This window comes from Excalfactoria chinensis, chromosome 1 (genome assembly GCF_039878825.1).
Source record: "Excalfactoria chinensis isolate bCotChi1 chromosome 1, bCotChi1.hap2, whole genome shotgun sequence".
Classification (NCBI taxonomy): Eukaryota; Metazoa; Chordata; class Aves; order Galliformes; family Phasianidae; genus Excalfactoria; species Excalfactoria chinensis.
The window spans coordinates 135,665,052-135,689,770 of record NC_092825.1 but is presented as its reverse complement, the minus strand read 5'-3'; the positions used below and the strand labels follow the sequence as shown (position 1 = coordinate 135,689,770).

Below are 24,719 nucleotides of genomic sequence, written 5' to 3'. Positions count from 1 at the left end.
TCAAGACTTCAAACAACATCTGTTCACATAACTGCTCAGAATGCCAGTATTAAGGCACTTCAGCAACTCTGTGCCTCACATATGCCACATTGAAAATGCAGAAGTATTTGTTTACAACAAATGTACATTCATCTTTCTGTCTTTTAAGTTTAGCAGCAGTTTAGTAGTAGTTACAGTTTTCAATGTAAGTTGACTGTATCATAACTAATTTTTATCTGAAGAGATAATTCCACATAGTAGAATAGCTTCAGGTTCAAAGATCTGATTTGCTAGCTGCAGATCTGCAGCAGCAGCCCTGAGATTTCTGTAATCCTTCACAGGACTTTGCCAATAGGAATGAATGGTACTATTAACTGATGATCTAGTAGCCAACTGCTGAAGTGAGTTTTGCAGGAAGGTGGCAACAGCACCCATCCAAAGAGGGGAGGGGGTCGTCACAGTGTAACTGCTGTTTGATGATCTGTGTTATTCACTCTTCATGATTTGCTGTCAGTTGAACTCATCTTTAAAAAGTCACATAAGAACTGATTAGACTGTTGCTTGCCTGTTTCAGCTAAGAACCGAAACCTGGAATGGGAATGACAGCACTGTACTTTTCAATTATATTTTATTTGTGTTGGTTCCGGTCAATCTAACTCCTTTCATGAGTACGTTATAGTGAGTGATAAGATATTTTTAAGGTAAAAATAAAACATCAGTTCCTTTCAACTTCAATATTAATTTTGTTTTACTTTGATTTTCTGTTAGCTGCTTACTCCATTAGCAAAACAGTTAAGTATTGTTGGTGTTATGGGACACGGGGCAGGTTAGTAGTGTATTACCAATGGAAATATTGCAATACCTTATTTTTGGAACGGTGAAATCTGAAGGAAGCTTGGAGATTTTCACCATTTGTGGCCTGTTTGGAAATTTTTCGAAGATACGTAGACGTAAGGGAAGCTTCTCCTTCGTATCCGCATTTGCTTCACTTTGCTTTAGCTATTAAAAAAAGAGAAAATAATGAAAAGCAAAATTTTGGTTTGTGATATTGCAGCCCTGTTTTTTCAGAATTCGAATAATAATAGCAGTCACTTAAAGAAACAGAAGATGGCAGCAAAGAACTACAGAGGGTACATTTCTAGCTCAGGAGCATATTGGTCTGTGCTAGAAGCTAAAAGCTGACAAATCCTGAACAATAGCATGCCTTCAGCTGAAAGTAAAAAAAAATAGGAGGAATGCTACCAATTTTACTTTTAAAATACAAAACATATTAGTGCTCTATTCTGTATGCTTATTCTTGTGTTTCCTTCCCCTAACACTTTATGAAGGAAATAAATATCAATATTCTTTTCTTTTTAGTCACATCTTTCTGTATGTATTGACAGCCCTAAAATATTAAAACAGAATGTAGCATATATATGTAAGGTGAGGAATTATGAAGGGATCCAGACCTCAGAAAAAGGAAATAACAGGAAAATTGCATTTATGTGAGCATTACAAGTAATAAAAAGGACTCAAAGGAATGGAGTTCTCACACTGAGCTGCATCAAATCAAATGATGAATGTTAGATTTGTAAGCATCCAAAAAGGGTTGTGCCATGGAGTGCCACACATCTAAGTACTAAGAAGGCAATTACAGCTACATGGACAGATAATGGATAGATCTAATGATATAAGATGAAAGATATTTGATATGGAGATGTGATTCCTGAATCCTGACTACTAAGAATATCGATCCTGAGCATGTAGCAACTCAATTGTGTCATCACAACAAAATATCATATCATTTATTCTGCGAAACACATTCATTTTAACATTTAGCATTAAATGGGAAATTAAACTTTTAATTTCTATCCTCTGTGTATTCAAATGCTGTGCACCACTTCAGTAATCACACGACTGATTGATATTTAGTTGCAAAGTTCAGTTCTCCTTCGCACACCAGTTTGTTTGCATGAGCTTGGGAGCGTGTATTTTATGACAGTTTTGCACAGTCAACACCTTCAGGGAATGCTGCTAACAGGTATCAGCTATAGATTTTTACAAAGGTGAATAGAAGTTGAACAGAGCATTTGCACTGCCTCAAGCAGCGCATGCTTCCACAGCATGACACAGAAGAGCAGCTGTGCTGCTGCACTGTCATGCTACCAGCAATATCACCACTTCCAGACACAGGACAGCTTAAACTGGAAATCAATTCATATGCGGTTGGATACAAGTTGTCATGTGGACTGGAAACTGTTTGAAGGGCTACGAACAAAGACTGATGATTAATGGTAAAGTACTGAATCGGAAGAGAACGGGAATACTGCATAAATCTGTATTATGTCCAGTCCTACTTAATGGCTTCATTAATGTTCCTTTAAAAGAAGAAATTATGACATTAATGAAATTCACTTGAACTTAAAATGTGACGCCTGCAAACACTGCAGTGAACCAAAAAAAAAAAAAAAAAAAAAAAAGAGAGACAGAAATAGAAGTAGAGGCTGGAGATAATAATGACTGAAAATAATTCTAGAGAAAGAATAAGAGCAGAAGCTATACCAGAACTTCTTCAATACAGCATCAAAAAGGCAACTTGGACACCAGTTACATTACCAGACAAAGGCTATGTTCACAACCAATTTCTCTTGTTTAGATATTATATAGTCTTAGAAAATGGCTCAGAAATCGGCAGCTCCTCTCAGTGTTGCTATGAGGAGCCTATTCCAGGCTCTTCTTTCAATTTTAAATGCCATTTCGTTGTCTCACACTGATTAGACAAAACAGTGAAGAAAAGAGACATGAAAACAAGGGAAGAGTTACAGAAACATGTGAGCCAGAAGAGAGAAGAGGAGTGAAAGATTAAAGGGGGCCAATATTAAAATTTCAGCAACAATAGCTGATAGTAAAGCAGGAGGAGGAGATATAAAATAACAGAAGAATTATCTGAAAGCAAAGTATTTGTAATGGAGTACCCCAGACATAGGAACGCAAAGATGAAATTAAGAAAGGGAATTGGTAGGCTGAGAATAAATATTGATATTCTTATGGGAAAATTTAGTAGTGTTCAGAGAGATATCTGGAGGGAAGTGCCTCATCATTTCATCCACACAGACAGAACCCTTCAAATGCCAAAGTATCAGGGAAGTGAATTGGATAATCTGACAGGACTTTCCTACAACATTATAGTGTCGAAAATCTTTGAGAAGGGGGAAGTTTTAGAGGAAAAAGAAGGCTTTGAGTTTCTGCTAGTTTGCTTTTAGTAATAAATCATTGTACAAACAGGTAGGCTTGGCATGGATATATTATGTCTCTTGCAGCTTTGGACTCCTATTTACAAAAGTCAGTGTACTCACGATAGCATATGATAGATTGCAGCACTGCCTGAAGTCTCAATGCAGAACAGATCAAAGACAGCTTGGAAACAGGGAACTGCGTAGCTAAAGTGACAAGCAAGGGGACAGTAATACCCCCACCCAACCAGGAGAATGATCCAGGATAGGCTTATTATCTAGGTTATTTTAAAATAACCTAAATCCAAAGCATTACTACAGAATATCTCCGATTACACATGCTGTGATAATATTACATAGTGAGGACCGTGAAAAATATAGCTTCACTGAGTTCTTCTCTACACATTTAGATTGTGTAATTGTTGCTCTGCATGACATACATCCCATTTTATATTGCTGCTTAAATTCTTTACATTTTAACCTTCTTTAACACATAACACATTTTTTAAAGACAAAAAATGAAGTTGAAACGTAGCAATGATGGTGCAGCATGTTTCTAGCAACATCTAAACCCAAAACAAAACTTCAGGACATATTCTCTATGATTTTTATTTTACAGTTATTATTACTATTGGCAAGGAAGTGTATACTGGCTTGATGTGGTCTGCTTGTCTCCTGGTCTCCAGCTACAAAGAGCTTACAGAGAGCAGTTCACCATTTTCTTAGCAGAAGATCATAGAAGGAATTTATGCCAATTCCCATTGTTTTCATGGTGCTTAAGTTTATAAGGACAGATTTAATGTCACGATACTATTGTCTACTCTGAGCCAAGATCAGAAGAACTTATCAAAACAGTATACTTTTGGGAATAATGGGGAGGAAATCTTAATTTGGGGATCCAGTGGTTCACAGTAGCTTGAACAATACATGCAGATACAAGTTCACAGCACCAGGAACTCTAGATCTGGTTCACACAATCACTACAGATAAATACAGAAGAAATCTCTAACAAAGGCAAATTTACTGGAGATATTTACAGCTTTTATTTTTTTTTTCAGAATGACATTATTCTATGCTTCCATTTGGCTCAAAACAATTTCAAGTGAGTCCCTCAACCATCTGCACTCTGCTTGGTGATTTAGTTTGGGAGCTGTGTTGGTAAGCAAAACAGATAAAAACAGAAACCCATAAGCAGTTGTCCTAAGTTCATATGGTAGTATGAATGGTGGTGAAAGTGGAAGAAGGGAGTGGCAGGGGTTATTAACAGAGACAGCAGATAATGAATAATGGGAAAAGGGGCAGGCTCAGCTATTTAACACATATGCACACTGCTAGTGGTCATACATTTGAGGCGGGATGTCCAGCAAAGCAGTTACTGCCCTACTGGAGATAACAGCCCTCCCAGCAGGAAGCTGGCATCTCCCATGGAATCACACTGCCCTAGCCAGGCCAACAGAGATGCCGAACAAGATCATTCACAAACGCTCCATCTATGCCAACTATAATAGCTCTCTCATCTATGACCTAGAAATGAAAGTGTCAAAACTTAACAAATATTGAAATATGGGCTATGTTTAAGTACTTCAGCCACACATTGCTATGTAGAAGCTGAAGAGATCAGTAAAGCAGTAAGTGGTGGATCTCGGTCTTTTCTATCATAAAACATTGTAGTACTATCATCTCACAAATGTTAATCATGAACAGTGTCATCAGGGCGATAGCAGCAAGTTCTTTTCAAGCATGTAGTGCAACTTCTCTGACAGGCAGAAGCTAACAGCTTGGGGCATAAAAGAGCTCTGGGGTCAGGTAATGTGAGCATGATGACTTGAACGGTTCAAAGAGCTAACTGAGGTATCTGTTCATATCACCAATTTGCATTTAAAGACAGAAACATCCTTGTAAGTAATGTTCTTGGCAAGGCAAACTGAAAGCTCAAATTTAATACAGTCATTGAGTTTCTAGGACATTGACACATTGGCGAGAACATGCCAGAGGAAAAACAGAGTTAATCATATCCCAGGGGATGAGACCAACCCTTCCTAACATTTTTGTTGTTGTTGTTGCTCTCTGTTCATTTAATTATGATTGAAAGAAGAGCTAGCAATGTGCAATTTCTAAAGAATGAAAGATGCACTTTTCCCGCAGTCTGTGAAATTCACTGAAACGTTGTGTAAATATTTCAATGAAATTAAATGATTATGAAAAAATATCATGTTCAGTGTAATTGCTCAAACTCTTCCATTTGAGTTGACAGTTTTCATAACAAGTTGAGATCAATCATGTCCAAAATTAAAAGCTGCACTACCAAAGTACATACAGTTTATTTTGGAAATAGCCAACTGCCCAGAGCAATTTCATGGTGAGTATGCAAAGTTCAAACCATTGAAGAAAGTTCAGGGGGGGTCTCACTACAGCATAGTTTTAAATTAATATCGTCTGGTACATTACAGTGTGTTGCTATATATCAACATTTTTTTTCACTGGAAATCTCTCCTAGGGCCTGTATTTGAAGCAAAAAGGACGGTTAAAACAAACAAACAAAAAACAAACAAACAAACAAACAAACTGAAAACGGAGGTAAAGAACATTGACAGAATGCAGTAGGTTGAATTCGGGTAAAAGAAACATTCAACAGAACAAAAAACCAACATTATTTATGTTGTTGATATGTTATTATGTTTCTCTATAGTGCTAAGTAAAAGGCTGCCTAAAACCCTTGTCTAAATTCATACCAGCTGACTTCAACCATACTTCAGTGTTGGGCTTCTGGTTCCTCTGGACCCTGAGACACAACTACATAAGTTATTTTTCTATGGATTTTCCAGTTTGTCAAGGCACCTGAAATAAAGTGAAATCCTTTATGTACAATTCACCCAAGTAACACTCCTGTGGAAGGAAATTTGTGTTGTGTACTGCCTGCTTTGAGAGATACAAGAGCACATGAGTTTGTCTGAAAGTTGTGAGGTTTGCTGGGAGAATGCAATAGAACTGCCTGGCTTAGAGGTGACAAACCTGGTGTCCAGGCTTTGTCTGAAAGCACTCCCTCAGGTAAATTGCTTCCATAACTACACTAAAACATTGTCTGGGAGAAAGCCCAGATGGACATCCATGACAAACCCAGCTATGAGCTAACAGTTATGCAGTTTACTCAGACAAGGGCTCAGAGTTGAAGGTTCCTTTCTAGCCCTGTTTCAGTTGAGAGCTTAGATGTACCAACTGCAAATTTTGCCCTTTGGACTCACCTAAATAAATGGGGACATTGCAGGCATGTAAGAAATGCTTCCATTTAGCAACTGTAAAGCAGAACTTAAATTGATTTTAACCACATTCTGTGTGGGGAATTTTCACTGAAATGTACAAAAGAAAAAAAAAGAAAGAAAAAAAAAAAAAAAAAAAGATTAAATCCAGGCTAGCATTCACAGCAGAGTGCACTGTTGATAATCAAAGGTTAAAATAAGCAAAGAAAGTTCCTGGCAGATGGAGGAACAAGACTACACATTTATTTCTCATATGCATAAGATTTTTTTCTGTTTATAAACAGCTTTTCTGTGTCACAGGGCTTATATGCTGTGCATAATATGATTGGATGCTGTGATTGCCACTTTCCAATTGTTCATTTAAATAACTTTTCCCTCAATTTTGCATCAAGTCTAACAAATTAATAAGACATTGAGTAAAGTTTCACCAATGTGTTTTCTTAATAACTTCCTTCCAGTAATTGTAGCTCCTATCAGTTCTTCATGAACAAATCCTGCTGAAAAGATGTGGTTGCAATTCAAATGACACAAAACTCCTCTAGCAAAACTCGGCTAAGATTTAGTCCATTTATTTAATAGAGGAGAGGAATCCTGTGTCAGAGAGTTTTCCTTTGATTGAGATAAATAAAATGAATTTTTCAGAGCAATTACTACATACTCCACACATCAGCCATACTCTCAGTTTTATCCTATCTTCCAGTGACAAAAAAATATTAAAAAAAGAAGAAATAATAATAATAAAAAAGAAATCTGAGATTCTGTACAGTCAGTGACCAGATTCAGTGCTCAGGAATGCGCTGTCTGTACCAGATTCATTCTTCATGCCTTTAGACTTCAGTACCTACTTTAGCTAATTATGTTCTTGATGACTGTCTCTCTTTATAGCCAAAAGAGATGGAGAGACACTTCTTACAGGTCATCGGCTTGCTGCATCTTTCAGACGTGCTTATCTTTTTCCAGAGACTAAACAAATATTTTATTTCTATTATATTCTTTTTTTCAGTTTTGTGATAAGGGGAAGAATGTAAGCCACAGAGCCTACGATGGCATTCACCTCAGTTAATTTTAGCTGTCCATAGGTGACATACACTGTTTAATCCTCTAGGCACCTCCTACACTTCACAGGAAGAGGTAACTCCAAGTCCCGCAGCTCATCCCATACTAAGATAGAGTAGAACATTGGGGCACCTTCTTCAAATGTGGAGAAAATATCAGGCTATGCCAGTAGTAGGCGAGTAGTATACTAGAGTATGAATTCAAGAATTGGGATAGATTGTCCATATTTTTAAACTAAGGCTGCTGGCAAAATTCTGGCCTGACCAGCTATCACTCTCCTTGATGATGCCTGAGCATGGTTTGTGGTTTATCACCTCTGGGCATATTCCCATTAGGTGGTTAGGAGACTTCCTGTTTAAGCGGTAGGCAGTTTTGGAAAGGGAAAATAATTCAGCTGCATGGAAAAGCCATGCTGTGCGAACCAGTATGCTCTGAGGACAGAGACCAGATTCTAAACAACTCTCTCTCCTCATATAGCTAGATAAAATGATTAGCTTAGAGAAGAATCTCTAGCTTAGACAGTGTAAAAAATAGTTTATAATAGAATCATAGAAGTTTTTAGTAGTTGGAAGGGACTTTTATTAGTCAGCTCCCCTGCAACAAAGAAGGACACCACAGCTAGATCAGGTTGCCCAGGGCCTGATCCGCCCTGACTTTGAATGTCTCCAAGGATGGGGCACCCACCAACTCTCTGGGCTGCCTGCTCCAGTGCCTCACCACTCACTGTAAAAAAAACTTTTACCTTGTGTCCAATCCGACAGGGTAAATTTGGCCCCTAGTTTAAAACAATTCAGAGATTTGTACATTTTGGGATAGATAGTTTAAAAACAACAACAACAAACAAATAAAGGAAATGAAACAATACATTTTTCTTTTAATAGCTTTCTCACATTTAGATGATGCTTTGCCACTTTCAAATTAATCATTTTTCTCTTGGAATAAAGAGCACAGATTTCTTTGTTTCCACACAAAGGTTACTGAGTCACAAAAGAATATTCTTTACAATAAAAAAGCACATTACACGCTCCATTTCATCAGAGGAAACTGCTTGAGATTTCGTGAAAACTAGGCGCCATTATTTGTTATGACTTCTATGTCTGATGAACAATAAGCAGCTAAAATATTTTCAAATGAACAAATGCAGAAGGTGCATGAATTGTGCTCTTTTAAGAATACTGTCGTTCAATATCAACTAGATACAATGTGTTAACCTTTCAAGACATATGGCAAAACTAATTACAGCTTCTGTCTGGGAAGCAAAAGAAGTAGCACTGCAGGAAAATTCAGAGAAACTTAAAGTTTGCTCACCCATTCCAGACCCAGTACAAAGGAAGATTTGTGGACGTAGCTTTATAACTGGCATTTACCATTCTGTAGTCAAAACACACTAATTCATCTGCCGTACTGGATTCACAGAAAAATAGAGCCAGTCTGAGAAATTACAATTATAGACAGATTTTCCAAGGTCCTCACCACAGGTAGCTCACATTTGGTTTAAGAAGAAATGAAGAGAACCAGACTGATTGACCAAGGAAGTCATAATTTTGACCTCCTATCAGGATAAAGACGTTGAAAAGCATAAAAAAATGCAGAAAGGTAGGCTTGACTTAGGCCCTCTTAATATCAAAGTATGGGAAGAGTAGAATTTCATCCACCTATGCAAAATCTTTATCACATCTGATTTGTATAGGCTGATTTACAAGGATAGATCACCACTTCACTGATGTGGCCACATGGCACATCCAACTTGCCATATTCCAGAAGACCCTTCTAACCTGCACTTATCTGTGATTCTATTATTTGGTGATAGTTAACTGGTCCAAGACAATTCTTCAATTGTCTTCAGTTTCACTGCTGTAAGTCTACATCTGCCATCTCTTGATATCCTGCAGTTAAATTCAAAATATTACTACACTGTGTCAGATTCTGTGAGAAGGTCATTTATGTAACTTAGATTTGAGACATACATAGTGGACCAAGCTCTGCAATATAATATTCTTAACACTGAGAAACTGTAACTAAAGCTGAGAAAAAAAAAAAAAAAAAAAATCATTTCTATAAATAAAGGCAAAAATATAGTATATATCTTTAAACACAGAAGACTTTATCTTTGCACAAATGAGCTGCTTCTTGCTTATTTGTGCTTTTGTTGTTTGTAACTTGACACAGGTGACTGGAGTTATGATTCATTGCCATTTTAAAGCATTTCTTCAGTATACATATTTACACATAAAATAAGTTTAACCAAAGGACACGCAGAGGCAAACCTGTGTGAGGCTGATGCAAGTTACTTTAGGTCCAGGCTAGATGTGAAAGAAAATAGTTTGGTGATACTGGCTGCCCTTTCTACCATACAAGTTTGCTGATGAAATTTAACTGGGGCTGATTCTGACTATCTGTTTCACAGGCAATGGGTATGGTTCTCTTTGCCTTGTGATGATAAATTGCTTCTTTGAGAAGCAATATACATATTACCTTCCTTAATTCTGAAACAGTGCTCCCACTTGTTGGATATTATGCAGGAAAAAAATGCCTGTGATTTCTCATCTTCTGTCATGTTTTTAAGAGTGTCTGATTTGTTTTTGAGAGTCTGTAAAGAGAAGTTATCCGAATCATTAGAGGAAGATAAGTGACTTACAATCAGGAACCCAAAACTCTCAAAAAAAATTGTAATCAATTCATCCTTCTGCACAGCCAGATTTTTCAATGAGTAAACCAAAAATAAAATCTCATGCAAGGGCCAGGGCTCTATTTTTATACGGGTTGTGCTACATATGTACAGGAGTGCACAAATCCACAAACTCCTATGGGCTTAAGACACAAATCAGAAAAGCAAATGCAGTCCTGCATGATACAAGTGAAACTAAAAGTAAATACAGCATAAATTTTCACGGATGTAATTGCCATCAAAATAACAAGTACTGCTGCACCACTGTTCTCCTGCCTGCCAAAGACTGACAGGATTTTCCCTTACTTCAGAGAATGAAGCACTTAGAATCACTATCTGTACTGAGAAACAGTTGCAATTTTTCTTAGATATCAACCAAATAAAATAACAACAGCAAAAGATTAGATGGACTCCTGGCGATATAAAAGCTAGGTAAGCATTCTCTTCCCTAGTGGCATAAATGAAGCAGTAGAAGCTCATATTTATATTTTTGTTACTGCTGTTCACACATTCATAGCCACTTCAACTTCCATCTCCCATCCTTGGAAAGTGTGTGCTTTGACTATGATCATCAGCTAGAATTTTCAAAGGCTTTCTTTGATACAATAAAACTGTTCTCCAAGAGAAATTCTCTTGGGTTTACTGTGTTTTCTTGACAAATAATAAAGTACTGCATATGTCAGGGAGTGGCAACTTCTGAATTAATACCTAGGTATTTACTATTGAGCCTGACATGCAAAAGCCAGAATTTATGATCCATTGATACTTTATAAAAAGTGGTAGATAAGGCAAATTGCGTAAAAAATAAATGTGGAAACTACAATCTTCAGAAGACTTTCAAAGCAGGAAGAACTTAGAAGGAAGACTTTGGCACAAGTTTTTCAGCTGATCACATTTTCCAGTTTAGTTTTCTAGAAATGGAAATATTCTCCTTATAGATTTGAAATAACAGTAGTTCGAATGCTATTAAAATGTAGTTCAATCTGTATATGGCCTTTGAATGGAGGACCAACATGTATTTTGTGAACTTTCTACCATCTTATCACTATGATGAAAAGAAGGATTTCATCCATTTTATGTAGCGCTTAACATTCAATTTTGTAGTTATTTCCCACTTAGAATTACCTCAAGCACTATTCTCTGAATAATAACACTCTGAAAGCAAGTAAATCTAATTCAGCTTTAAAAAGTCCCTTGATTTTCACACACACGCTTGCATATATATATACAAGAGTGTGTTGAAATTAGATATACCAATTATAACACCTTGTTTGCACAATATGTTCATGAAAAATCCCTATGCTGAAACTCACACTTCAAAGCTGAAACCTCAGCACCCAAAATTTGGAAGTGCCAGGTTTGACACTACTGCTGAAACTGTCATTGGCATCTTCCTAGATCTGCTGAGTGCTTGGCAGTACTGAGGAAAGCATAGAGATCAGGGTCTGTGTTCTGACCCATGCACCCCAGATAAAACTGGGTTAGGAATGTTAAGATTCTTTCCTTTGTAGCTCTTCATTGCATAATCCTTAAGACAAAAAGAAACAAACATAAAACACCAGAAGACCAAAGAATGAGTTCTTTAAAAGGGAAATAAATGTCTAGATGGTTTTTACTGCCTTTAAGTAAGCCTTTGATTTTTTTACATCTCTGCTTCTGGTTTGCAGGATGTTCTAATATGCATGACAACACTTATGTCCATCAGGTAGAAGGCTTAGAATTCTGTATTTTCCATCTCTTCCCATAACGACATACAATGCCCTGATATATCACTCAACATAGCTTTTGGAGTCAAGTGTCTGAAAAATCCATTACCACTGTTTCACCTGCCACTATCCCTGGTCTCCATTAACAGCAGAAGTGAGCTATGTACTTAATTCCATTTATCAAGAGTCTTTGTTAAGAGAAAAGAAAAAATTTCTTCACACTGAAAAGTACAACTGGGTCATAAGGTATGAATAAATATGAATTCCACTGAATGAAGGAGCTGTTAGCAGGCCTGTCAAAACGATGTTTGCATTGCCAGGATGGACTTCTTAGTATTAACAGGAATAAAGTCAAAACTACCTTCTGAATGAACAATGACTGTATCTCGGGAAGTCCAGGCCATTCAGAAAGAATTCACTTCCTGATACTAAGCTGCTTCACTAGAATAGATGTCTGAGGAGAACACTTGAAGGCATAGATGATGCAAACTGAATTCATCCATGCAGAAACAATGGCACCCACTGACATTCATCAACACTTGCTGAACATTTATAGAGAGCAAACAGTGTATGTGAGCACAGTGAGGTGGTGGATGGTGTGTGCCAGCAGTGGCAACAGCTATGTGAAAGACAAGCCACATACTAGATGGCCTTGCAGATTTTTGACATGAATGGAATGGTGGCTCTTGTTCATCACTGGTGAAAATGCATAGCTAATGTTGGTGACTATACTGAAAATGAGCATTCTTTAGCTAAGAATTTGATCTACCAAATAGTGCCATAGTGGTGTTTGAATCTTTTGTAGTTTCTATAGAAATAAATAGGAGACCTTTCCAGAAAATGGTGCTACAGGAATTCTAGAAAATTGTATTTTCTACACATACAGAAACACTGGAAAGTTTATGCAATGGATATTGAACATGAATTATTCCAAGATGTGTTATTTAAAGTGCCAAATGTGATTGTAAATGCAGAACACTTTAAACAGATTTACCCAGTGAACTGAAAGTTTGGTCAAATTATAAAGCTGCATGTACAGATGCAGAAAGGCAGAATACAGTGGAAGTAATAACAGGCATGTAGGAAGAAAAGCACACTGAGTAATTGTTTGACTGTAATGACAACATATAACACACACAAAAAGGAAGCATTACATGAAATAATTATTTGGCAAGCTTTAAGTAGAAATCTTTGTTTACTTGTTGGACACTGGAAGTTCTCAAGCCACATATCCCTCTAGAGAGTGACCATCATTCAAATATGAAATATCACTGATGAATGAAACATTACTCACTAGGTGCTTTCTCTGTTCTTATGCTATTCCATAAACATATTTTACTGACCACTGTCAGAGGCTGTGAACCAAAAGGACCTTCCTTTAATAAGGTCTGAAAAGACCTGTAGGCTTCTGAGCCTACAAGCTCTTCTACATAATAAATGCCTAATCACAATATTGGCATTTTTTTTCCTCCTCATTACCAGAAACATAGCTAATGAAATTTCATCAATCATTGGTCAGAAGAAAACTGCTAAGCGACTGTTAGTGCCTTGGTTTTACTTTCAGATGACTGCCACATTAGTAACAATCTAATGAGAGCTAAAAGGGAGATGGGTTACCACAAACTCCCCTCCTCTGGACAACAGGGTACGTGGGAGAAGGGTTTGCTGATGGTTTTCCTGTGAATTCAGCAGCCATTATCTTTCATGAGTAATATCAAGCACAATCATTCTCAAAGAGCAGAAGTTCAAGGGTGGAGGCACAAGAGGACTTACAGTTGAACTTGAGAGATTTGGGTTGCCAATGCAAATATCTCTAATGAGGATTTACCATAGGACAACCCACTGCCAGTACAAACAAGGTATGTAAGTACTGCACACCATTTCATTACTGACAACAGGAAAATAATCTTGTAGAATTAAGAAGCAGTACTTAACAAAAGAAAGCTGATTAGAGGTGGTATGTGGCACCATTGGAGCTCTTAGAACGTCAGGATTTATTTTTTTTTTAAAGAAACAACATTATTCTAAAGTATGCGTACAAATTTCCAGACTTTGGGAATACATCCAACACTTGGATAAAATTGGCCCGATTTTAAACAGAATCTGTTCTTCTTCAGCAACCTGCAAGAATCAGGACACTGAAAATCTCCGTATATTTAACAAGTTAACGGTGTGTAGGTGTGTGCGTACACCTGCATTCACATACGCATATATTTGGAAGTCACATACACATATATTTGGAAGGTACTCGCAAGAGCAGAAATGAGAGAAAACTTTTACCATTCTAAAAACATTTGTCCATATGTGTGTGTTTGTGAATAAATTCAGAGTCATATAAGGTGGTTTAAGCATATACACTCGAGAGCAAAAATATATATTATGTTTTTATTGTTTGGCAGGAAAACAGATCCAAAATGTAGATTTGGGATGTGATAATTAGATGACTAGCACAGAAAAATATATATCTGAATACACTCAGAATGTCTTCACACCCTTTACTCTTTTCAAATAACACAAAAACAACTGGAAAAAAGATCTTGTCCTGACATTTTGATTGGTGCTTTCTTTGCCCCAAACATAAGTGTTTATACTATTACCTAAAGGCATCTTCCCAGTATTCCCACGTTATTTTTAGTGCAGGACAGATTGTAGCACACTGCATGCATTCTAATTACCCTAAGGCACTGGCAGTATAACTAAAAAAAATAAAAATAAAATCTGATTCAGTCTTTTTTGAATGATAAAAAGATAGATATTAGAATTCCTTCCTTTATTATTTTTTTCCCTCTTTTTCAAAAACTTGTGTGAGATATTTTAAACGAGACTGAAATACACCATTCCATCCAAAAGGATGTTGTCACTGCCAATGACAATTGACCGCTCTATTCTTCATTGGGAACTGGATTGGATCTTTTCTCCAAGCTCCTTGCACAAGTCTGCTCTTCTATCCTATTTTTCAACCTGATGACTGGAAACCTCTGATCTATAAGTCCAAAAGTAATTGCTATTGGCTTGTATGTCAACTAGCCACATTTCTATACACATACCGCTTCCATGTATAAGGTCATGAAAGGAAACTAATGGCACTGAATTTTGAATTACTTCTCCAGTAAAAGCTGCACTCTAGCACTAAATTAATTTATCTTAACTGTAAGCAATTAACCAAGGCACCAAACTTAGTCAAACAGGTACCCGGAACTCCAGGTTCACAAAAGTATGAGATAGAGATCTGCAGAATTCCATTTAGCATACCTAAGATCTCACTCTGTCTCTGGAGAAGCCAATTTCTCACCATTGTTCAGAGAAAGAATGCATCTTACTTTTACAAGAGTTCCTCTATTGCTAGTAGTGTAAACCAGAAATGAATTTGATTTTGTTTCTATAATTAAAACAAACAAACAAATCCAACACCATGAAAAGTTTCTATAATCGTCTGTCACACCATTTCATTTTGCTGAGTTGGTTGTACTGTCCCCAGGAATGCCAGTACAAACCCAATAACTGAGACCTTCATTTTGTATACTGCTTTCAAGGGAGCTGTTTACATAAATGGAAATTACAGTACCTGGTTATATGAGAGTAAAGTTCGGTTTGAGCATACACGTATTTTTCTTCAGCACACAGTCATCACAGTCTAAACAGTAATGCAACGAAGGAGAAAGGATGAGGACTCCTTTTCTGTTGCTTCTCTTTTCAAAAGCTCTCACCACACTTTAATGATTTTTATGTACACACCAGCAATGCTTACAGATTTCAACAGAGAATGGTAGTACATTGTGACAAGCTGTACCTGTATCAATACATTGTATAATAGCCTCCTCTGCCCCAATGTGGGTAGAACCTGAAATCACCATGACACAGGAAGACTTTACAGAACAAAACAACAACCCTGTTATCCTTGTATGACAAAGTTGAAAGCCAGTATTTCACTCATACTGAACTTAGTTCATTCTTTGAAGTGACAGTCAGAGGGCCTCCATGGAAGGAAGACCTAGTGATTGGCCCAGATTAACACAGAAAAACAGGATTCAAAACAACAAAGCCTTTTATCCCAGTTTTCACAAGCACACTGAAAGCCTTTATGGAGCTCAATAATGAAAAGGGTAGTGGGTGATGCAAGGGAGAAATAAATGCTCAAAAAGATTAAATCAGACCAATGGGCCTCCCATGATGTTTGAAGCTATGCAAGAGATCACTTCTGCTCAACTGATCATGATGATACTGTGAGGACAGACCTAAAAAATGGTAGTGGTAACAATGACTCAACACTGTCCTAACATTGAATTCAATATAAAATAAAACAGAATAAAATAAAATAAAATAAAATAAAATACATCAGTGAGCAGACAGCTGTCAATGTAACACACAAATCTTAGCCACTACTTGATCATTTTGTGAAAGTTTTATTGTATGTCCTACCAGTAGAAATACATCATCACTGGAGTATGATGGCCAATACATGGTAAGTATTTCCATGGCTATGTTACATTTTTCTAGATTTTATGCTCTCTTGTGGATAGGAAGCTCCATCTGGAAATATATCAGCTGTCAACAGGAGCTGATGTCAATAGATTTGATTTCAATATGAAGTGATACTGAGTAGAGAAGATGATCATTATCTGCATTGTACTGCAGTTCACCTTAGCCTAATGTAACTCAGTTCTGCTGAAGCTCCTGCCAAATTCTCTTGCATCATTAAGGCAGCTTTAGGATTTTGCAGTGGGAGATATAACTCATTTTTAGCCAGTTCTTAGGAGAAAAAAAATATAGCAGACATTTTTTTGTGTCTGTGCACATATACACTCACAAGATAAGGAGGTTTGAGACAACAGTATATCACACAGAGCAGGAGTATGTGTTATTCCTTTTCAAAATCACTGTAAACAGGTTAAGGTGTCTTTCTCCTTCTACATGCTCAGCCCAAATTTGTTCCTATGAGCTTAGGGGAAGCCAGCAAAATCGCCATACAAGTGCATAAGAATATCCATTCTCTTCACCACCTTAAGCGTGGATAGAAAGTGCCTGCTGAAACTCTCAAAACAAGTACAACTTTTAGAAACTTTCCTCTAATAATCAACTTTATTATTATTATTATTTTATTTTAAATGAATACTTAAATGCATTACAGACTATCACCTCAGATTTTCAAGACAAACTCACTTTGTAATGAAGGAAAGTATAAGTGGTGTGAAGTATAAATGAAGATTACATTAAGGCACTCAAGGAGAAAAATCCTACAGTAATAATTTGTTACAGCTCCTATATAAATATATACTCCTGAATAAGATACAGCTTCAGTAAATGAAGCAGAAAAGTCTATTCTCCTGGAACTGAACCATAAAATAATTTCCTTCTCATCATTTAAATTAGAAATATACTGTAAGAATTTTGAGAGAGATTCTTCAAATTTTTAAATGAGAGGAAGAAAAAGAGGAAGAGGACAAAGGATGGTCCAGAACAGAGTGCTGGGAGCACTGTTTTATCTGTGTAGGATTTCATCTTATATATCCCAGAAAAATCTGGTGCCCCTTGTTTCTTGAATGACTTAAATCTAAGCCTACAATATCTTTCAAAGATGTGGAAAAGAGATAAGAGCTGACGCTCGAAAATCTTTTTCAAGAAGCTTTTTGTGCATCTATTGATACCACAATTCGAAGACTAAAAATGACAGCCAGCATTAACAGTTTTGGTTCCTAGAGAAGGCCTGCCAAGATTTTAAAATTACTTTCAGCTACTGCAAGTAGCATGTTTTCTCCAAGACCATCTACATCTTTTTATGCTTCCAGAATCACTTGATACACACCAGGAACTCAACTAAGATATGTACTGAATAAATGAGTGAACTGTTTTTTTTCTCTTCTGTCATCCATACGACTACACAGATCCAAAGTCCTAAGACAAACACTTAACACAAGGAGCACACTGAAAGAATACTCCATTAAATACAACTTGTATTTAATTATTATTATTATTATTTTTGGTCAACATTATTAAAGCTGCCAAATGTTTAACACTTCACTGCTGCAGATGTTCTGGCCTCAGATGTTACTGGTTTCGAAGCAATTCAGATTCTGGCACTTTAAATAACAGATGATTTGTGTTGCAGACGGCAATGTAACAGCCTTGTTCTGAAACCTGAAGTGTATATGCTTTGGTTTTCAAGATCAGGAGAAAGGGAGAATCAAGGTCTCTGAAACCATCAGAGTGCTCTTAAGGTGACTTAACTTTCAAAGGAATTATTCCCTTAAAATAAATAAATAAATAAACTTTCTTTTAATAAGTCATGCATTATAGCATGGCTAGCAGTTCACTGAATATTGGCTAGCTGCCCTTTGAATATGTTCTATGGGAAAGCAGAGTTCTACATATGGAAAAAGCAACCTGTTGGCTGTTAGATGTGCTTTCTTCTTAATAGAGATGAAAATCATTGTTTTCTAGACTTCACTTAAATTACGAAACTATATTTTCACAATTCCCAAATCCACATTAAAGAAAGCTTTTAACTTCTGCATTATTTCAATTATCTTTTACAGTGTGGACTTCCTTTTTGTTCTGGAACCAGGCTTAGAAAGAACTTCTCAGCCTCACTTATCATACTGGGTCACACAGGCTTCAGTTTAGCTGATGGTCAGACTGTGATTTACCTTATCCTTATGACCAGTTCTGTTGAATAAATCACTTTGTTGGCCCTTGCCTCTGCTAAATTTCTGTAGAGTTTTAATTCTGAATATTTTTGAATGAAAACTTAAGAAAAGATTGAAGCAAAATTATTTCTTATAAGTTCAGAGTGAAAAGTTAAAAGAAAATAAGTATGGTGCTGAGTTCAGGTTGCCTTCCATATTTGTTCCATAGTCAATCATATAAAATGCCAGCAGCAGGAGTGTCTAGCAGATGCTATAAAAATAGCATGTATTTTCACTAGCTGGAAAACCAGTGTGCTGTTTCAGTTGTTAGAACTGCTTTACATACAGATCATGAGTATCTGGAGGGCAAAAGCATATGGAAACCAAGTTCCGTATCTCAGTATCTAGGAACAGTTAAAAAAAAAAAAAAAATCAAATGAAAACTGGAAAGGCTTAAATAGACAGACTAGCTGCCTCAGCGAACATAATGTGTGTTATACTCATGAGGAGAGCAGCAAAATCCTTGCCTTTTCTCTCATTCATCTGACTTCAACAGAAAAACAAAAATAACCCAAGCCTAAAAATGAGGTAAAATTTGAAGCCTTTCCTAGCGCTGAAAGTAGAAACATGCAATATGCAAAAGAGAAAGTGAAAACAACACAAATGCAAGATGAGGTTACAGAGCAGACTTCTGTGTTTAGCTCTGGGAAAGATGAGTGTACTGCTCTTTTTTTTTCCCCTCTTCTTGTCAGTGTGAATTCCATATTCTGTGTGAAAGCTTTCTCAAACATCACAAACTTCAGGAATAACTAAATGCATTAGACACAGAAATACTGAAAATTGATTGATAGTAGAAGGTTTGGTCCAATGGAGAGCAGGGATCATTCCCAGATCAACAAACAAGTTCAGAAAGGAGAGAAACATTAAAAAGTTTCAAGAAGACTGGCACTACCCTTCTGACTTAATGGAGGCTCTCCTAATAAGGAAATATCCGCTACGAAAATTTTCGAAGATGGGAGGATGGATAAATTCCTTTGACAACAAATGGGGAAAAGTGAATATAGGCAGAAGGGAGTATATGACCTAACATAAACAAAAGACTGCACTTATTGCAACTAGATATAAAAGAAAAAGAAACTGGTGAGAAAGTAGGAACCACAATGACAACAGTACTAAACATAGCAACAACAAGGAGACTGAAGCACAGCGTGTAATAAAACAAGGAAAAAAAATCCCAGAATCTTGCTATTGATGTAGCAACATCACTCAAAATATTGCAGTGAGGATTAGATGGATAGCCTCAACATCACCAATGGTGCAGTTAGAGCTTTATTCTCTGAAGAAGCAACTATTTCTATGATTGTCTTCAAAGACCAAACATAACCATAAAAACTTAGTGGGATGCATTGAAACCCATGAGTGCCACATTGCAAACATACTCCCATGGCAAATGGTCAATGTCTGTTTTCACGCAGACCAGCCTGTACTTTCATCTGAGGATGCCTTTGGCTTTTCAAATGAAAATGATCTACATTTCCTTCCAAGATACACTATTTTTTCTCAGAAATAACTGCACTTTCTGAAGTACACAAAGTACTCTTTGGAGATTTCTTTCACATGGATTAACAGCATGTATTTGATTTCTCTAAGTTAGATATGAAAAACACAGACACTAGAAATATTTTTAACTTCATCAAAATAGTAATTGTATAATCAACAACTGATTGCATACGAACTTAAGACTGAAGGTACAAATTGTGCTTCCCTTCTCCAGTTTATAAGGAAATAAAAACTGAAAACTGTAGCACTCACAGAAGGCAATATCTATTCACAGGAAATCTAAGTTGGAATTGTCAGGCATGTGAGTTTACCTAATACAAATCTCTGATTCAAAACTTTTGTTTGAGACATACTTACTGTCTTGACTCACATTGACCAAAATTTGGATTAAGCACTATTGCATGAAAGGTGATCAGTATCCTACTCATATTCAGAAAATGGTTCCAGAAATTTGTATGATGCTCAGGAAACACCAGGCACTTCCTTTACACAGTAGGAGGCCAAAATTGTCATTATGAATTAAGGGTTTTTTAACCTTAGTACCAAAGAGAGCAGGGAAGAAGAAAAAAATAACCATTCATTGAAAAACAAACATACAAACAAAAATCAGTGCTAATTACTGTTTACCTAATAACAAAACTAGATGAAAAAAGGAAAATATACAGTACATTTTAAGAAATAATAAACACCCAAAACCAAATGTGTTCCTCCCCTTCCCCTCCCCCCCCAATATTTTTCAAAGATCTCTCTACTTTGCTCTGCCATAGTTTTTGACATTTGGGTGGCAGTGTACCCCAGCACCACTACTTTCCCACTCCTCCATCACTAATACCACCGCTGAAAGGAACACATACTATGGAATTAGATCCCATAACAGTTCCCGCTAAACATTATTCTGCTACAATTGTTCTTTCTTATCAAACAGGGCACCTAACAGTTATCTTCTTGTCTTTAACTATTCACATTCTGTCCAGATTACTGATTTTCTTAAATTGTATTTTGGAAGTGTAAGATCCCAAACCACTGGTATAATATTGAATTGTTCAGACACTAAGTGTGATTAAAAATACAATAAAACAGGAATCTATCACAAAAGACAAATCAATCAAAGAAGCCATCTTTATCTCCAATTTTCATGAATGTCTTTGTTTTCAACATCAGAATTAACAATGAGTTTAAATAAAAGAGAAAATGAACATGGGAAACATCTGCTTTTTCTAGAAGCACAAAGGCAAAGTAATGTATATTTTAAAAGACCATTAAAAATATACTCTATAAATAGATCATAGAATCATAGGATCATCAAGGTTGGAAAAGACCTAAAAGATCATCCAGTCCAACCGTTCACCTATTACCAATAGCTCCCACTAAACCATGTCCCTCAACACAACATCCAGTCATTCCTTGAATACCCCCAGGGTCAGTGACTCCACCACCTCTCTGGGCAGTTCATTCCAGTGCCTGACCACCCTTTCTGAGAAGTAATACTTCCTAATGTCCAGCTTGAATCTCCCCTGCCGTAGCTTGAAACCATTCCCTCTGGTTCTATCACTAATGACACGAGAGAAGAGGTCGACCCCCAGCTCACTAAAACCTCCCTTCAGGAAGTTATAGAGAGCAATAAGGACTCCCCTGAGCCTCCTCTTCTCCAGGCAGAACATTCCCAGCTCCTTCAGCATCTTCTCATACGGCCTGTGCTCCAGACCTCTCACCAGCTTTGTTGCCCTCCTTTGAACATGTTCCAGGGCCTCAATGCCTTTCTTGCAGATAAATATACAAACACCTCTTGCATATGTTGTTTTGATATGGATTCAGTGTGGAAAAAAACCTTGTTTGTATTTCACTGTGTGGAGCTGAAGGAAAGGGAAAGAAGCACATACACCTGGGAAGTAACTTGACTGGTGAGAGTGAAAATGTCATTAAATAGGAAGAAAAATGTTCTTACTTCATACTCTTGTTGATTCGTCCCAGAATTTCTGTTGCTAGGTAGTAACACATGTATTGAGAAAATATTTTTAGTAACGAATGCCATCTGTATTCATGTTTTAGGTGTGCAGAGAGCCAAGGAAGTTAGGCCACTGCTTATACTTAGAGATGCTTGAGAGACTTGCTCTTCCCTTTGTGGAAATGCATCACAGTTAAATGGTTCCTCATTGTGCTTCTTGCAAATTGCTTTTGAAATCCCATTCAGATTATGGAAAATTATAGGAGTATAAAAATGATTGCACTGGATTTGATCAAAGGTCCATCTCACCAGTTTCCAAGGACAAGAACAAGTGAAAAATGTCTAGGAAATGAGTATAAGAACATAAGAACAAGAAATTATACTTCCTGTTTTGTTTCTTATCTTTTAGTCCACAAGGAAATATTTCATAAAATTGGGTACCATTAGATGAGATTCACTTAAATGTGTGGTATCAGTGCCACCTATATGAGTATATATATCAGCAGCTACAAAATGTGCTGCTGCTGAACAATAATTCATTAACTTGGGCAGCTTGAGGATCATCTTACAGCTGGTTTCTAATTTTCTTATATGCACCCTACAGACAAGGAATAGCTCTCTAAATACTGCTCTCCAAATGTATCTACTTCTTGTCATCTCTCCTACAAAAAAAGGCTGAGAGGGCTGGGCTTGTTCAGCCTGGAGAAGAGAAGACTCTGGGGACATCTCATTGTGGTGTTCAGGTACTTAAAGAAAGCCTATAAACAGGAGGAAATCAACATTTTACATGGGCAGATAGTGACAGGGCAAGCAGGAAGTAGATTTAAACTTAAATAAGGAAGATTAGATGCTAGGGAGAAACTTTTTGTTCAAAGAGTGGTAAGGTGCTGTAGCAGGTTGCCCAGATCTAGATCATCATACAAATACAAAAAAAGCTATTCAGTAACAGTGATAAAAAATGTTTTTAAATTCAGAGAAACAATCTACTATATTGAATTTAAGTTAAAAAAAAACAACAAGAAACAAAAACAAAACCACAGAACAATAACAAAGTCATAATGTTGTAAAAAAGAATTTAAAAGGAACAATTAAATGAAAGAATCTGGGAGGGGGAAGTGTATAAATATCCTGTTATAGGAGCACTGAATACATCGGTGGTATAAGCTGCTGCCTGCGGCACTGGAGGGCCTGGGTTCGAATCCCCCCCTGTGGCGCAGGGGTAGAAGTGCTGCTTCGCTACACAGGGGGCTCAAAACCCGGGAGTTGGACTCGATGATCTCTAAGGTCCCTTCCAACTCGCACGATACTATGATACTATGATGATATGATGACCTGCTGAAGAAATTCTAAGAAGTTCAAAAAGGTCAGCATTGTCAGTCAGAGTGGAAAGAAGGACTTTGGATATATGTAAGAATCTGATTCAGAAAGGGAAGTAATATGCTAAACAAAGAATGCAGAGAAGAGCACGAACTTTTGCAGACTTCTTTTAAAACATTTACATGGTGGATTGTGAAAGGCTTTGTAGGACTATTTTCTAAAGAAATAAAATCTAATAAGGAAGCTTATAAAACATTTAGAAAGCAGTAAAATCTGCAAAGACTTTAAAAGAGTGTCAGAATACTATTCAAGAAAGTTTAGAAAAATAAATTAAAACAAGAATGTGAAATGAACTGTATCTACCACAGAGGAAGTCAAAGAAGACCTGAACCCATATGGAAAATTAATTTCCAATAGCAATGTCAGGTGAAACACCTTTGAAAGATAGCTGACACAAGGTCATTTCATTACACTTCAAGACCTGATAATGCTCACTCAAGACTTCCAAGGAATCTCAGGGATATAACAGTGGTGACATACTAACAGTCATGAATAGTCTATCACATAAATAAAATCAATAACGAGATAAAGAGAAGTGCCACATAAGACGTTAACTTAAAAATGGAATTTCAGGAGGCTGCATGGGAAACTGAAAAACAGTGACTCAGACTGCTTATCTAGGCAGACTGATAGAAATTTAGAAACTATAGAATTACTAAGTATGTAGAAAATATTATAGGAAAAGTTAATGAGGTTATTGTGGTGGAAAGTCATGCTTCATAATTATCTAAGACCACTTTGAAGTAGGCTAACAACATCTAGGTAATAACTCATGCAACGTAGCTGAACTGCTAAAAAGAAAAGCCCAACAGAAGGTTTTCAAAGAAATCCTTCCAACTTCTTAGATTTTCACCAACAATTTCAGGAGAGAGGGTGGAAGATGGGAATAAAAGAGGAGTAAACTAAGATTTTATCTGATAGATTTCTTTTGTGTTACTCATGTGCTGAGCACCACTGAAGAGGGAAGAACTGGAAAACAAGCAGGATCAACCTCACACCTGGAAGCTAGTGCATATGTGTATGGGAGAATGGTAATCACAGCCTGAACCTCTGATTAATCAGCTGAGGAAAGTGTGGGGTCAGTTGTGGGAGCACAGGTGAGAGTGATGTAGCTGTGCTCCTGGAAGGGGTGGAGCTCTACTCCATCCCCTCTGAGACATCATTTAAGGGCTGACTCCCACTGAGGCAACATCTTTTGGAGATTGCTCACCAGTGAGGACTGCCCCAGCTTCTTCAGCCAAGGCACCACCACTGGTGAGTTTTCCTTTGCTTATTCCTTCTGTACATTTGCTACCATCTGTATATTAACAACCAATACAATGTGGTAGGGTCA

The 24,719-nt window shown here is 36.9% G+C and overlaps 1 protein-coding gene across 4 annotated transcripts in view; it reads right to left on the bottom strand.

Moving 5' to 3' along the window:
• The window catches only part of NALCN (sodium leak channel, non-selective), a 204,643-nt gene that overhangs the window by 44,563 nt on the left and 135,361 nt on the right, over positions 1 to 24,719 (bottom strand). For all 4 annotated transcript variants that reach the window (XM_072346553.1, XM_072346568.1, XM_072346562.1 and 1 more), the window contains one exon: positions 842 to 978. In XM_072346553.1, coding sequence (XP_072202654.1) covers positions 842 to 978 — 137 coding nt within the window. The remainder of the gene's footprint in view (positions 1 to 841; positions 979 to 24,719) is intronic.